A 15,692-nucleotide genomic window follows, 5' to 3' on the forward strand; every position below is an offset into this window, starting at 1 on the left:
CCAGCACTTACATTCGTGAGAAATCTCAAGTTTTGAAAACGTTCATAACTCATTTCCCATGGTCTCCTCCCACTAAAGTAACGCAGCTAACCAACGGAGGCTGGTACACACAAATACAGTTTATCTTGACAGATTATTGATGTCAAGTTGACAAGAATATAGTCGACATATTATCTTGTGAATCTCGAATTATGTGTTTTGCAGACACATGAGGAGCTGTTAATATGTCATATTTCTTGAAGGGAGTTTGGCGTAATACTTTCCACCAGGAGCAGGATTGGATAGAATCTCAAAAGGAATCTAAGTGTAGTTTTGCAAAAAGTGACCAGTCATTGCAAAGACTTGCAGTGTGTGACTGAAATCTCACATTATCTTGAGATGTGAAAGGCTGTCGACTTTAGTCTTTTAAAGCTGAGCTAAATGCGCTCAAACTTGTAAGGGTTATTGGTGTAAATGTATTGGTTTATGTATTTAACTGTGCCTTCCACGTTTAACTCAAGGCAACTGAATCAAACGCAACTGGACTTGTGTTTGTTGCAGAACATGTTCCATGTTTAAAGCATATTGTGGTTTTATGATGTTTTTAACAGTATATTTTTAATAACATTTTAGATCTACATGTAAAAGCCCAACTAAGGACAAGAGCTGAAAGTTAGCAATAGCTATAAACTCTCTGTGCAACACATCAGTCCCATACTCTGTGTTGGAGCTATGTTAAATTACATCGTCCCTATCCAATAAAATGAAATTTTAACAAAGAATTTTAAAGCCTGTGTATGATTGACATTAGTTTTAACTGGTTTTCACTCACATTTTTAGTTAATGCCACACACTCTTGAAGTTGTTTTATGCTGCAGGAAGACATCATCTCCAGTAGTTCACAGTTATCAGCACAGCTCAGAAAAACTTCCAATTAACTAAACGAAAAGTGAAGAGAAATATTGAAAGAAAACCTAAATGAGGTGCTGACTGCATTAGACTCTCCAGGGTGTCTTAAAACAACAGTCAGGTGCCCATATGGACACTGAAACAGGTTTTGCTTGCTGTAGTAATTCGTCCTCTTCACACTGACCATTAAGACATCCCTGCCCAACATAGATTTCTAGACAGCATAGTTTATCTTAAGTTAGTATCAGATATTGGCAGTCTGAGTTACACAAAGCCAGTGGGCATCTTCTTATAATATATATATTTTTTTAAATATTGCTTACGTGGAAAACAAAGCACTCATCTACAAGCTCCACGAGATGGAGAGAATTTGGCTGGAAAAACTTGATCCGCTTCATTGTCACACCCCACATTAAGGGCAAACTATCACAGTCACACAGCAGTGTTGGAGACAGTGTGGACACATGAATGCCAGTCACTCCCACATTTTTTGGACATGTCCAAAAATTCAAATATTTTGGACAAAAATAGTAAATGAGTAAATTACTGTTAATTGCCAGCAAAAAAGCACTTACAAAGAGCTGGTACAAATCGGAGCGTCCATGCTTTAAACAGTGGATGCACATAGTCAAGGAGATCTTTACAATGGAAAAGATGGCTTTTTCCCTGAGGTCTAGAGGAGCAATATTCCATAGGAAATGGGAGAAATGGACTGTCCTTACTTCAGAAGACATGGGCGCAGCTTCACTGTGAATGTCTGGACAATAAAGGGACATTTAACATGTGGACTCATCAATACACATATATATATATATATATATATATATATATATATATATATATATATGTGTGTGTGTAGTTTAAACCAGGGGCCATATTCACAAACAATCTGAGAATACTCTCAGAGAGCTCCTAACTAGCCTAAACATTTTTAGTAAGGAGTTCTAGCTTTAGGAAAGTTCTCAGAGCAACTCTGAGCAAGGAAAGGACAGAAATTTTTATCTTAGTGAGGAGGTGTGGTCGACCCTGCTGCTAGGCTTGATGCTTTCTTTTAACAGATGTGATAGGTTGTCACAGACACACCCTTTTGTGAGCCTGCAAGGTGTGGACACCCAGAGGAGATGAAATGAACTGCTGACTGTGAAAGTGTTGTCATTGTTAGTGTGATCACTCTGCTGATGGAAGGTTGAGACAGACTCAAGTCATCACTGCTGCACTGTTTCATTTTTACAGTTTTCCAAATATCTCAGTAATGTGATCATTTTATTTCGGCGTTATAGCGTGAGGTGGGAAAAGTGTGCGTATCCCTAATGACATCAACCACACTTATTATCCCTGCACAATCTTATCTGAAGCATTTCATTTACTCACTGTCATCCAGTGAATATTTCTCTGACCTCTTTGTGTTTCCACCATTTTCTCCTCTCATTAAGAAACTCTTAAGTCTCTTAAAAGTCCTCCTCCTAGCAGTTTTCTACCTTTAGGAGCTCTTTTAATGGTTAAGATGCTCTGTGATTAACTCTTTATCTTTACAAGGACCTAGTCTTAATTTTAAGGGGAAATTCTAAGAAAACATCACAATTCTAATAATTTTCTTAGACTTTCGTCACTCTGAGATTCTTAGCACTGAGAAGCTTTGTGAATACGGCCTCAGATTTTCATGTGCTTTTAATAGTTCATATATGTCTGAATTTATTCTCTTTCAAATATGGATAAAAAAGTGTTATTTTTTCATTAAAAAATATATATAAATAATTCAGAAGCAATGCCAGTGTTCATATTATGAGGTGATTTTGTTTTAACTTCTATCTGCAGTTCTCTCTTCACACCTGACCTTAACCTTCACAGATGCACAGTAAGTCACATAGAAATATCTCTCTCTTTCACTCCCTCATCCATACCATTGTCAACACCGCTCTGTCTCTGTTTCACATGCGACACTGTCTCAGCTGCACACATTCACAAATGCGCACTATCGCGCACGCACGTGCACACTGTAGCTGACCAATATCATCACTGTCTGCCTCCTGTGTTCATGCTGCAGGACCAACACGCAGCCTCCTCTCTCCCTCTCTTGTTCCCTCTCACTCACACAAACACGCACGCACACGCACCCTGACCTGCCAGCATCAGTAGCCTCGCGCAATCTCTGCTGAAAAGGCGGAACAAACCCGTGGTGACACGTGTGCGCACAGCGCGCGGCTCCAACAGACCAAGCGTTTCCGCGCGCACACACACAGGCTACAGACACACATACACGTGCGCGCACACACACACACACACGCACACGCACAAGCAATTACCAAAGCTGCAGGTGCTTCTCAATCAGCCCCATACAACACATGCGCAAAAAGACGAGCGCGCACACACACTTCCAGTGATCCAGAAAACTCTAAACACATGAAGCAGAAACAGCAAAGATTCAAAGTGTCTCCAGAAACAAACTGCACGCGTTTCAGCACAAATTAAAGCAGCAGTTAAACCCGCATCCGCTGGAAAACATACACTCGCACGCACGCACGTGCCCAGCGCAAACACAAGCGCACATTAATTTGTTTTTGCCTTCCTACCTTCCTCGTGCATCCGCTGCAGACAGAAAGTGAGGTTCCTCCGCCAACCCGGCATGTTCATGAGGGAGAGGAGGAAGAGGAGGAGAGGTCTAGATGATGAGGAGGATGAGGGTGATGATGATGAGGGATGATGAAGAGGAGTGATGATGATGAGGGCAGTAGATCCTGTCCGGTGGAGGTGATGACACGCAGGCGACAGTAGCCACGGAAAATATAACGATTCCCCCTGTTTCTTCTTCTTCTTCTCTTCTCCTTTGGCTCTTCTTCTCCTTCTCTCTTCCTCCTCTGTGGTCCTCCCCCGGTGTGTGTTTCGATAAACGGCGAGTAGCGGCTGCTCTCTGTGGTAACGACCCCGCTGACAGTCCGTGTGACAGTCGGTCCCGCTGCGGCACCAATGGTCTCTCTCTGCCTCTCCGTTACTCCCTCACTCTCTGCTAACGGAGTCCAGTCACCTTTCTCTCTCTTTCATTCCTCCTTTCGTCTCTCTGTCTCTGCCTCTCTGTCTCCCTGCTATCCGTCCATCCCTCTCCCTGTCTCTACTTTATTGTCTTTAATTTACTCTATCTCTACTTGTCCCTTACTATTTTGTCTTCCTTGCTCTACTCTCTGCATCCCACCATCTTCCTCTCTCTGAGTTCATTTTAAGTTCAAAATGTTTTTTCATTTGCTTATCAGGACAAAACATTTTTATTTCCAAGGCAGCTTACAAGTAGGAGTCATTTCTGCATTTATAAGGACAAATACAAGGCTGCATGCAAATAGGCATGCATTAAGCTACATGGGTACGCATATCTCAGCTCATATTAACACTTTAACAAGCAGCTCCTGGTGGACCACTCATTTACTCCTTCTGTGCTGCCAAACTTTGCTCAAAGGTACAAAACTTTTTTCTTAAAAAAAAAAAAAATCCAGGAAGTTTCAAAATTGTGGGTAATCACATATTAATTCTTCGTCACAGACAATCTCACAGACCAACAGGCATAGACTCTAGGTCTTCATTAGGGTCTGATAATCATGAAACCAGACTAAATTATACACCAGCTGTGAGTGGTGCTCGGCCCAACGCATGAGGTCGAGCATGTAACAAATAGAGGGCACTAAAATAATAGCATAGGACTATATTTATATTGGTTGTATACTAAAACTCAATCACGGCTGGTGTATTATTTAGTCTGATTCTGTGTTTTTCCAGCCAAGTGTCATTAATATATGTGAAGTTGACACAAAGTCTTAACGGATTCCTTGGTGGTGAAATGTGATGAAATTACATGACAACAATGCCAAAGCAAAGTCAATGAGGATCTTTTGTCATGGTGGACACATAAGGATTAAGACCGAGAAAGTTCACATAGGGGGATGTGGTGGACACCACAGTAAATCTCCAGTAACTCGGCTACAACTAGAATGCTGCATTTTAAGTGGGAAACATCGTATGTCACAAATCGCCCCAATACTCGCCTCCCTTCATTGGTTGCCAATTAACCTCAGAACTGATTTTAAGATTCTTTTAATACCTATTCCAGCTCAACATGGTTTAGCACCAAGTTATATAGCTGAGCTTCTGACTACCTGTGCTCCAAGTCGTGACCTGAGGTCCTCAAGCCAACCCTCGCTAGTCGTCCCTAGATCGTGGCTGGCCCCGAAACTGTGGAATTCTCTGCTTGAGGAGATTAGGCTAGCTAGCACATTACCTTTTAAAGTCATTGCTTAAAACATATTTCTATATGAAAGCTTTGCCTTTCAATGCCTGATTTGTAATGTTTGTTTTATTTCCTTTTGTTCTATTTTTGCCTCGTTACATACTATTTTCCTTAGCTCTTACATAAATATTGTATTGTTTTGTTGTATTTTTTAGGCACTTCGTGAAGCACCTTGTAACCTTATTTCGATAAGTGCTTTACAAATAATTATTAATATATTATTATTAAACATGGACTTTCAACCAGGAGATCACTGTTTGTGTCCTGCGTGAAACAAAAGTCAAAGTAATTACATGAGTTTAGAATTCATTACGCAAAGTACTTAACATAGCTCGTCTTGTCTCGTCGTCCTCTGCTTATCCGGGTCTGGGTCATGGGGGTTAGCAGCCTCAGCAAAGAAGCCCAGACAGTCCTCTCCCCAGCCACTTCCGTCAGCTCTTCCACGGGAACCCCGAGGCGCTCCCAGGCAAGCCGGGTGATGTAATCCCACCAGCGTGTCCTGGGGCGGCCCCGAGGTCTCCTCCCGGTTGGACATGCCTGAAACACCTCCCAAGGGAGGCGTCCGGAAGGCATCCTTACCAAATGCCCGAACCACCTCAACTGGCTCCTCTCGTAGAGGTACCACCAAACACATGTTAAATTAATGTCCATTTTTTTATCTATCATTCAAAACAAATACACAGCTTTCAGCAGGTTGCACACTGTCCTGCACCACAGCCGTCAAAAATCTTGGTAGGCTTGGTGGTAAATATAATTCATGTCTGCTGAGTGAAGTGAATTATTTGGTTCTTACAGTGAGTTTACATTATTTAGGTCTCGAGCGTAGTTATTTGGGTAGAAACACAATCTTTTCAAGCGTTCTCAATATCGCCAAACATTGTAGTTTGTTTTTATTTTGCACCACTCCACTAGCAAAAGAGGTATATTGGCATGGCTATGCATCAGTGTCGACTTAAGGCAGACACGTTGGCCTCTAGTGATTGTTTAGGGAAAATCAAATCCCCCTCCCTCACGGAGATCGGTTAGAGTGGAGGGAATATTGGACTGAAGATGGAAATGGCGTGTTGAAACTTCTGATATCAGGCAAAGAGGGTGTGTCAGAGATGTCAGTCAGTCTGTCTGTACGTGTCCACACAGTCCTGAGAAGAAGTCTAATCAGTCAGACCGCAGTAAGTGAGACACCTGTGTAGACTGTGGCTGTGTAATTAACTGGTTTTAGTTGCCTATACAAATTACAGTGCCAGGTGTATCTAATGTTCTGGCAAATCTGTACATTTTGGGCATTTATTTAGAGAGTGCAATGTGGTCTTCATGTACAGCCATGCTACTTTTTTTATACACTTTATATTATTATTTTAGTTTTTATTCTAAAACTTGAGGTTGTTTTGGTGTATCAGCACACCAACAGCAACTAGACTAACAGTACAAAAGAATCAGAGAATGTATTAACTAAAATGGAGACAAGTTAAATAAAAAGTGACATGAGATTAACAGTTGAATTAATTTCAGTTCAATTCAATTTGATTTATAAAGCCCAATATCACAAATCACAATTTGCCTGAGAGGGCTTTACAGCATACAACATCCCTCACAGCAGATAAGGAAAGCAGCAAATAAGGAAATGCATTATTTAAGAACAGGCCAGGGTTTTCAATACCTCTTGTATACTGGTACTTTGCAACAAAGACCAAGCAGCAAAGAAAAGCTTCTGACACACTCAGAACTCATTTCATACTGCATGCATGTCATGTTCTTTGCTGGACCTTCATCTTCATACTTTGAGTGTAGAATCGAGAGGTGACGTAGCTGACACGTACAGTTGAAATGTCCTCGACTATTCCCCTGTGACGTAACTGAGGCCCTGTTGGCCTTGTAGTATCTGTGACAGCTCTTGTGCTTGTTTTGTTAATCTGGTTGTCAGTGGCCCTCCAAAAATGTCACCAGAAAAACTCCCAAGGCTATCTCTTAAAATATGATTAAATGGCAGCAAACTCTAGAGTGCAGAATACATGGTGTGGACACAGAGTAAAGAAACATTGCTTTGTTTGTCCATCGATACTTGAGTTAAGTGGAAAACTGTTTGTAACCTGAAACTTTGCTGATACAGTTTGGACATCATGGTTTTGGCCAGTCACTAAAAGATAAATTTAAAACCTCTGTGTCCATGTGATACATTATGATGAGTGACTTTCAGAATCAGTAATTTTATTTCTTATTTTTCTTATTTCTTTGCTTTGTGTGGACAGAGAGACATTTGCTGGCCAGCTGTTAGGACACAGTGTTTGGCCTACATATTGTCAGAGGAAATCATTTTTACAAGAAATTATAAACCGGGAGGTTTACACTAGGGCTGTCAAAATTGCTCAAAAATGACGTTTGAATATTCGTTCTAAAAATAACTCATAGGTTCGAACCATTCAAATTTTTTTTTTTTTTGCATTATGTCCACAAGAGGGCAAACTAATACAAGGAAACATACTTGTAAATGTATTAATACAAGGAAACATAACTACCTGTAGGTATTCTTATTTCAACATAAACGTCTTTGAAAACATTTACATACCTACACATTAAAACACATAAAACAATTATCTATAACATTACGTTATAAACGACCGTGGACCTCTCGCTCGCCCCCCCTCTCTGACCCATGGCCACACCGCCCATATTAACCGATTGTGTCATCCACACCGGCTGCGCTTCGCCGCACAGCTCCATTTCGGCGTCTGGTCTATTTTCTGTGCGAGCCGCGAGCGAATGTGTCAACCCGAGGGGTGACGGAGACAACAGCTGGGAGCAGAACCTCTTGTCGACCAGCAGCACTTCCGCGGGCGGTGCGGCCCTGGCGTTTATGCAGTGCGTTCAGTGCAGAGGCCAACGCACACTCGCAAAGAGGACAGCTGCAATGCTGTTTTTTTTTCCTCCACAATCGAATATCAATTTTCACATTCGAAGGTCCATTTTTTTTTCAAATTCGAATTTAAATTCGGATTTAGAATATTCGTTGATAGCCCTAGTTTACACATTAGACTTTACCAGATTTTTCAAGTCAAAAACCAGTTAACATAAGCTCTGAGTGCAGCAGAGCTGATGATAAAGGTGCTAGGTGTGTGAGAGAGACAGAAACAGAAGGGGGGGTGAAAGAAGGTGGAAGGTGGACTATTGCACAGTGTTTCTGTAAGTTATTAATAAGTTACTCTTAATGCTGCTTTGTCACTTAATGACCTGCCCACCCAAAATATACAATATTTTCTGGCAAGTTTACCCGAACCATCACTAGTCACCACTAGTAACTACGGTAAAAGTGGGTAATCATTTCTGTTCACTTTTTTTTCAGTGGCTAAAATCTTTTTTGCTGTGGCGACCGTCCACAGCAGTATATTGATTAGCTTCTGTGCCAGTGGTTTGGTTTATCAAAGATGCTAGCAAAGCAACACAGTACACAAAATAAGCACAGCAGATACGTCAAATAAGTCGGACCACCATGTTTAACTATATATCTTTAAATGGTACAGTTAAGGCTCAAACAGAGAACAGACACAAACAAGTCAACCAATTTCACATATCTTCACAATTCAAAACATCTGCCAGTTGTCTATATGGAAGTGCAAGCATGATATCACTGGGATTCAGTCTATGGGCTGGTGAGCTGCATCAGGTGCCTTCAAAACAATTGCAAAAAACCACAGCATGCTGAAGAGAAGAACTGTGTCACTTCCAACTTCAGTAATATCTGCCAAGCAGAATAACTGGTTATTGTTCAGTTCAAGGTTTTGAAATTTCCTTATATCACATGTTATATAAAAGATAGACATATTGGTCACAAATTCTACTTACGGAGGCGATAGTATGCTTTAAATGAAGTGCTTGTCAGAAGGAGAACAGTGTCTGAAACCCTGATACCTCTCAAATGTCAAAACCGAGAGGCTGTGGCTGACAATTCTTGTAACTTTCCAAAACCGACAATCTGACAAGCACGACCGCTGGACACAGCGACTGGCCAGCCATGCAGAGGTGAGACAGTAAGCTGGATCTGAGCTTCCCTCACAAGCTCTCTCAGACAACTTCTACTGTCAGTTTTCTTGTGTGCAACCCAGTGGAAAACCATGAATGCCTTTGAGGACACACTGTCCAAAAGTATGCACCCTTATCCTCATTTGTACAATTCATCGCATCTGGCCCCTCTCTGTGACAGCAGGCTGTCTGCCTGTCTTTTGAGTGTGGCCTTTGGAACAGGTTTAGACACTTGTGCCTATAGATGTGAGCAGATGACACTTTTTATGAACTAGTTTATTTCAAGCAGAGCTACATTTATTTTTAGTGTTGCCACCTGATGGCAGTACAACTCAATATCACAATAAGCACAGTCTGACACAATATCACCTTATGAAGTTGCTAGGGCTAATGTGTAAGCAAAGAAATGACTTTTTACCAGCCCATTCTCAACCCCAGGGTGTCAAATACTGGTGCATTATCAGGCCCTTGGCATGTGATTTTGACACGTTTTGTGTCTTTATGAGATTCACAGGGTTTTCAACGAACTCCAGTGTATTGCAACAATACTTGACGCTGAGAGCAACTGACATAGTATAAAGAGTAAGGAAGTCTGCGAAAGGCGGGAGGAAGGGGAGGTGGATGTTTCTATCAAAACCGGACTTTCACCCTGGAGACCAAAGTTAATGACCAGTGTGGGTCAACAGTGTTTCAGTGTAACATTATGCAATATATGTATGGTCGTCATTTTAACTCATTTTAACCCAAATTATCATCTTTTTTTAAGTAGTTTTGTTTCCTAAACCCTGCCATTTTTCAACATTAACCATATATTACATTAGTGAGCTGCAGGAATGAGTCCTAAAACACGGAAAGGAGTCTGCATTTTTGCAAGTCAATAGGTTTTGGTTAGATGTCTGAAATAAGGTCTGTGGTAAACACGAGTTTAGAGACTAACATATGTGGTTCTACAACAGAAAATATGTCTGTAAATACCCCACTCATGAATTTGGAAGCCTTTACCTGTCTTAAAAACGGCAGTTCCTGGCTAAATGAGACTACAGAATGCCATCGTGCTGAACATGTCTTCGCAGCCTCATTGTGGCGGCAAGTCAGGCAACCATGATGCAGTTTGTTTATGGCCTGCTGTGGTTTTTTATTTCTGGCGATTACATTTGCGCCATTTACTAGCAGACACAAAGCAACAGTAGCATTTATTTGAGTTCATGTTCCTGTTTGCCTGAATGCAATATTCATTCTCTTTGTAGCTCTGGTTTGGTTTCGACAAACCTCAGATAAAAACATCTTGTTCTCTCGACATTTCAGATAACAATTGACTTTTTCCTTATCTGAAGTCAGGGTCAAAGGACAGAGGGTGTCATATGCTGTACAGACTCTGGAGCCCTTGAGGCAAATATGTGATTTATGATATTTTCAAACATGAATAAAACTGACTTGACCTGAGAGCATGGCTACCGAGCTGGCAATAGGTCTCTGTGATCTGTGGTACACACAGTCATTTGATCTGTTAATACAGAAAAATACCAACTAGTGATGCTTTAAGTCTTCAATGCCATTTAGTATTGAAAAACAGAACTATGTGCCTACGTCCTCAGGAAAGTCACATCCTGTAGCTCCGCTGTCACACTCATCTACTGCATGTTCCCTAATTCAGTCCCAGTGGAGCTTCAGTGTACATCGGTGTGACTTCACAGATGAGGGGGTGGAACACACTCTTCTTCATTTGGTGATTGCGGACTAAAGAGAGTGTTCGCCGGCACAAACTGAACTGCCCTGAGGCATAGGAAGAGCAGATCTGAATACACGTGTTCTTGTCAGTGGCTTCAGGTGCAGACTTATAGACTGCAGTCACAGCATAAAGACGGCCAACACACAAACGATCACAAAACCACATACTGTCGTTGTCCTTGAAAGTATTGTGTTGTCTCTCTTTCTCTAGCACACACACACACTCAGGTTTTACACACATGCCATGCAGTCTGAGCTGTGGGTTGGGTGCAGAGTCGGTGTCAAGAGCTCAGCTCAATCCTGATGCGTCATCATGTTCTTTATAGACTTTATAAACAAGAAGTGTTAAGTTGACTTTAAAGGTTCATCCTCGATCTTGGAAATAGCAGTTTGACAGATTGTGCTTTTCACCACACGGTCCACTTACTTTGTGTTTCTCAGCGTTTGGACTTCAATATATGAACACAAACAGAGCAGGGACCTAAATACACTCAGCTACAGGAAGATGAAACCAGCACAAAGGCCCTGATGTTATCAGACACTCTTGATGTTTGCAGTGAGGCCTGAGACTCTACATTTAACTGAGGCATAATGTGTGGTACAAAAAGTTTACAAAAGCACACACAGACAATCAAAAACTAGGTGCTGGACAAGTGATCATACAAGAGACAGAAACCAGCCCCACCTTTTCTTTAAATTTTTCTCTCCTTTTTTCGTCTTGACATCGCATGACATTAGGGCTAGGCGAAATAACGACTATGTACAATATATCAATATATATTCAAGCATAATATCATTTAGACAACACTGTTTATATCAATATAGGGTTAAGTTACATTACATAACACATACCAGTGTGCATCTCTCCTCTCTCACACTCTCCACACAGCTCTGCCTGCATTTAATCTGTTTCTTAATTTACTTAAAAAAGTCAAAAAATGCAGCGACAACACAGACGTTTTATATACAAGACGTATATAACGAGGACAAAGTGTCTCTCGCTACCTCCCTCCCTTGGCCTCTCTGTTGATGCTCTGTACAGAAATAAGATTAACAGCCTAAATAAATATAAAAAAAAAATTAATCATTTTCCAGCAACAGATTCATTCAAAAAGGACATGGAAAACATCTTTTTAACTCCCCCAAAAAGATTTTTAATTGTTCCAAACTACAATGGATTTAGACCTACTTGATACTTTTATAGTCTTGTTATAGTTTTGTGTCCTGTGCTGCAAACCTTTAAACCTTTGCAGCTCCAGTGCTGTGTGCAGAAACGTTAATGTGCAGCCCTGCCAGACTATAGTATCTCAACTACAGCACCCCCACCTAACCTTCATAGACTGATGAGCATACCAGGAATAACTCGGTACTGTAACTCCTTCATTTTTCATAGAGCACCATCATTAAAATTCCAATTTGTCCAATACTTTAATGACTAAATAAGTGCAAAACTAGCTTTTAAACATATAAACCAACACTAGACATTAAAAACCTTCAGTTAAGTCCATAAGGACAAACTGCCCCCACAAAATGACCACTTGTTTATCAGTCATGCCGTTTTACCTTAATTTCGTGAAGAAAATGTTTTGCTCGTATGCCTCAATTAAAACGGCGCTTCAACAACAGCAAAACTATACAATAACATCAGCTTACAAACTCTCACACAACTCTAAAAACTGAACACAAAGCCTCTTCGAAGCCAGACTTCAAAATGCATGTGTTTGGGAAGTACTGAGTACACCAGAGAATAAATGCGACTTGGATTATACTGCACAAGTTGTGTGAAAGTTTGTAAACGGATGTTTTGATATAGTTTTGCTGCTGTTAAACCTGGTCCCAGTCAATCAATAAATCAATATGTTCGCCATTTTCCATGGAGCTATGCAAGGAAAAAGTTTTCTTCACAAATTCAAGGTCACACAGCAAAACTAACCGATATACAAATTATCATTTTGTGGGTGAAGTGTTCCTTTAAGCGACATTCAACTTGGAACAGTCCAGTTGTTTTAAGCTGCACAGACCACAACAGGACACTACAACTCCCCGCTGAAACCCTGAGTCAGCAGCTCGCTCAGCTCAGGCAGGTTCTACTGCAGTTAAAACTCTCACCACTCCTGACTGTTTTTCTCGGTTAGACGCATAAAAATAACAACAAACAAACAAGTACATACTTATATAAGTAGGTAAATATGTGATTAAAACATAAAAAATACCATCATTATCATTAACATACCAGAATGCTGCAATAGACATAATATTAAACCCACATGTTCTCTCTTAACTTGAAGCAGAGTTAGGATAATGGATACTACAGGCTGATATCCAACTAATACTAAAAAGGTGAACCATACATACAGCTTGATTGACTCAGCTTAAGTGTTGTACAGTAATAGTTATGCACACACAGCCTCATACAGCCACTGTTCAAACCCAGAGGGCTGTTCGGTGGAGGAGTGTGACCTCTTGTGGTTCTTCAGTAGAGGTGCAGTGCAATTTGTCCCACTGCAATATACTCTGACTTGAGTCACTGATCCGTGGGCCATCAGCATTACAAACTGCTGACTTCATCAAATTAACACACATGGACACACTCAAAAACACCTTATCCTTACTGCAGTGCTCACTACATGCATTATTTGATACTCACACACCCTCATCTACTCCCTCTCTCACACACACACACACACATTCATGGGCACTTCTTCTGTCAAGCTCTCTCTGTCCAATTTGCTGCCCAATGACCAGATGTTCCACAAAGGACAAATTAAAATTAGAGGAGAACTTTGATGACGCACACTGAACAGCTGTACTTTCTCTTTCTGTGCACACAGTATGTTTCCTCACCAAACAAAATGGACTCACATTTGCTCAGGAACAAGATAAGAAAAGGAAACACAACACGTGACGACAGTGAAAGGACCTGCTGACACAATAACACAATGCAACAAATAAGGTAAATAAGCAGAGTGCTTTTGATGACAAATGTGCAGGTCAGCAGAAGTTGTGAAGTTCACAGAGCCGCAGCAGAGATGCAGTGTGGGCAAAAAATACACAAAGAACTAATGGTACAGATTTTCTTTCAGTGCGACTTTTCCCACATGGATCATGCCATGTTGGGGGGGAAGAAAAAAAAAAAGCTTTGGATTGTTTCTACTCACAACAGCTGCAGCACTGTGATAAGCTGGAATAGAGTGAAACCAAACAAGAAGAGTGTACTTGGCTGTGATTTATTTGCAACTGAACAGCTTTTTAAACCATGACCCTCATATACTCTGTTTGTTACAGAGGCCTATTACCTCAACATTCACAGCCTTGTAGTTTCATCTATCTATCTATCTATCTATCTATCTATCTATCTGGGGCAGCAGTAGCTCCTTGGACTTGGGACAAAAGGACTTGTGTTGGGAACCAGAGGGTCATCAGACTACTAGCTGGAGAGGTGCCAGTTCACCTCTTTGAACCTGCCCTTAAGCAAGGCACCGAACCCTAAATTTCCCCTCGGGGAAAGTATATCCTCTTCTTCTTTTAAATGGCACTCAGAATGAAATTTAAGACTTATTTCTAGAGTTGCACCGATACCAATACCAATATCGGAAATGCCTCCGATACTGCCTAAAATGCAGTATCGGGTATCGGCAAGTACAGCCTATGACCAATCCAATACCACGTAATGCCTCACGTCATTACGCATACGCATGCTACAGGCAAATGAAACGGAAATGGAGCAGAGTTTAAAAAGCATTCTACTGTAGTCTTTAAAATGACTTTTTTACCAAATTGTGTGGCTGCACTTTAACCTGTGTCTTGATCTGTGTCAACGCTGGATAATAATAATTAAAAAAGTTTTATGGCATTCATTCTACTATTATGTATTTATTTCTTAATATTTTACATAGAGTTTTAGGAGTTGAGACATACAACAATTCATATCCCATCCATTTTTATTTTACGCGCCAGGATCAGATCGGTACTCGGTATCGGCAGATACCTAAGGTTCAGGGATCGGAATCGGTATCAGGAAGGAAAAAGTGGTATCGGTACATCTCTACTTATTTCTGACACCTTTTCAGACACCACAGTACCTCTGCTTTCCTAACCCTACCTTCAAATGTTCGGGGATCTGTTGCTGCTAACCCTGGTGCTACTTCTGGAGACGTGGGTGAAGGCGTGACAGGTAAAATGTAATGCATGAATAGGTCCTGTTAGTGCATGTGTGTGTATCTCGGGCATGTGTGTATATGACAACAGAGTGGGAAAAAAATTAATTTCCCCTCTGGGATTAATAAAGTATGTCCTCTTCTTCTTTCTTTCTTCATGCATCTATCCATCTATCTATCTAAAAAGATCAATATGAGCGTGGTAGAGATGACTTTAGTAGCAGTATACAGTACTATGGACGGGGAAGAGCATGTCGAATATTCTGCTTCTCTATGGAGTAGAAGAAGGCCTCTTCCGTAGATCTTGCTCTATGTTTATTTTAGCTGATCCAATTCTTGTTTTTTTGCTGGGGCACAGCCATAGCCCCATGGACATTTCACTCTAAAAACTGGACAGTCGATAGGATTAATTCTGGAGGGAGATAGGACAGTGCTTTCACTATAGATCAGCAGTGTCAAAAGTGCGGCCCATGGGCCAGAACCGGCCTGCCAATCTGGCCCACTAGATAACCAAGAGGTGCCAGATTTCATGAGCAAGTGTTGCCTATGTCATGCAAAATTCTGCTCAAGAGGCTCTTCCACCCTGACCAGAGTACAGTCACCTGATATAACAATAAATACTTACTGTGCCCATG

At 41.0% G+C, this 15,692-nt stretch overlaps 1 protein-coding gene across 1 annotated transcript in view; it reads right to left on the bottom strand.

The window, feature by feature from the left end:
- grip2b (glutamate receptor interacting protein 2b) overlaps window positions 1-3,808 on the bottom strand; it is a 444,861-nt gene extending 441,053 nt beyond the window's left edge. Inside the window, exon 1 of the mRNA XM_033627121.2 lies at window positions 3,459-3,808. Within this exon, the coding sequence (XP_033483012.2) occupies window positions 3,459-3,519 (61 nt within the window). The 5' untranslated portion in view covers window positions 3,520-3,808. The remainder of the gene's footprint in view (window positions 1-3,458) is intronic.
- Window positions 3,809-15,692: the final 11,884 nt, after the last annotated feature.

The sequence above is a fragment of the Epinephelus lanceolatus genome, chromosome 1 (genome assembly GCF_041903045.1).
Source record: "Epinephelus lanceolatus isolate andai-2023 chromosome 1, ASM4190304v1, whole genome shotgun sequence".
In the NCBI taxonomy this organism is placed as follows: Eukaryota; Metazoa; Chordata; class Actinopteri; order Perciformes; family Serranidae; genus Epinephelus; species Epinephelus lanceolatus.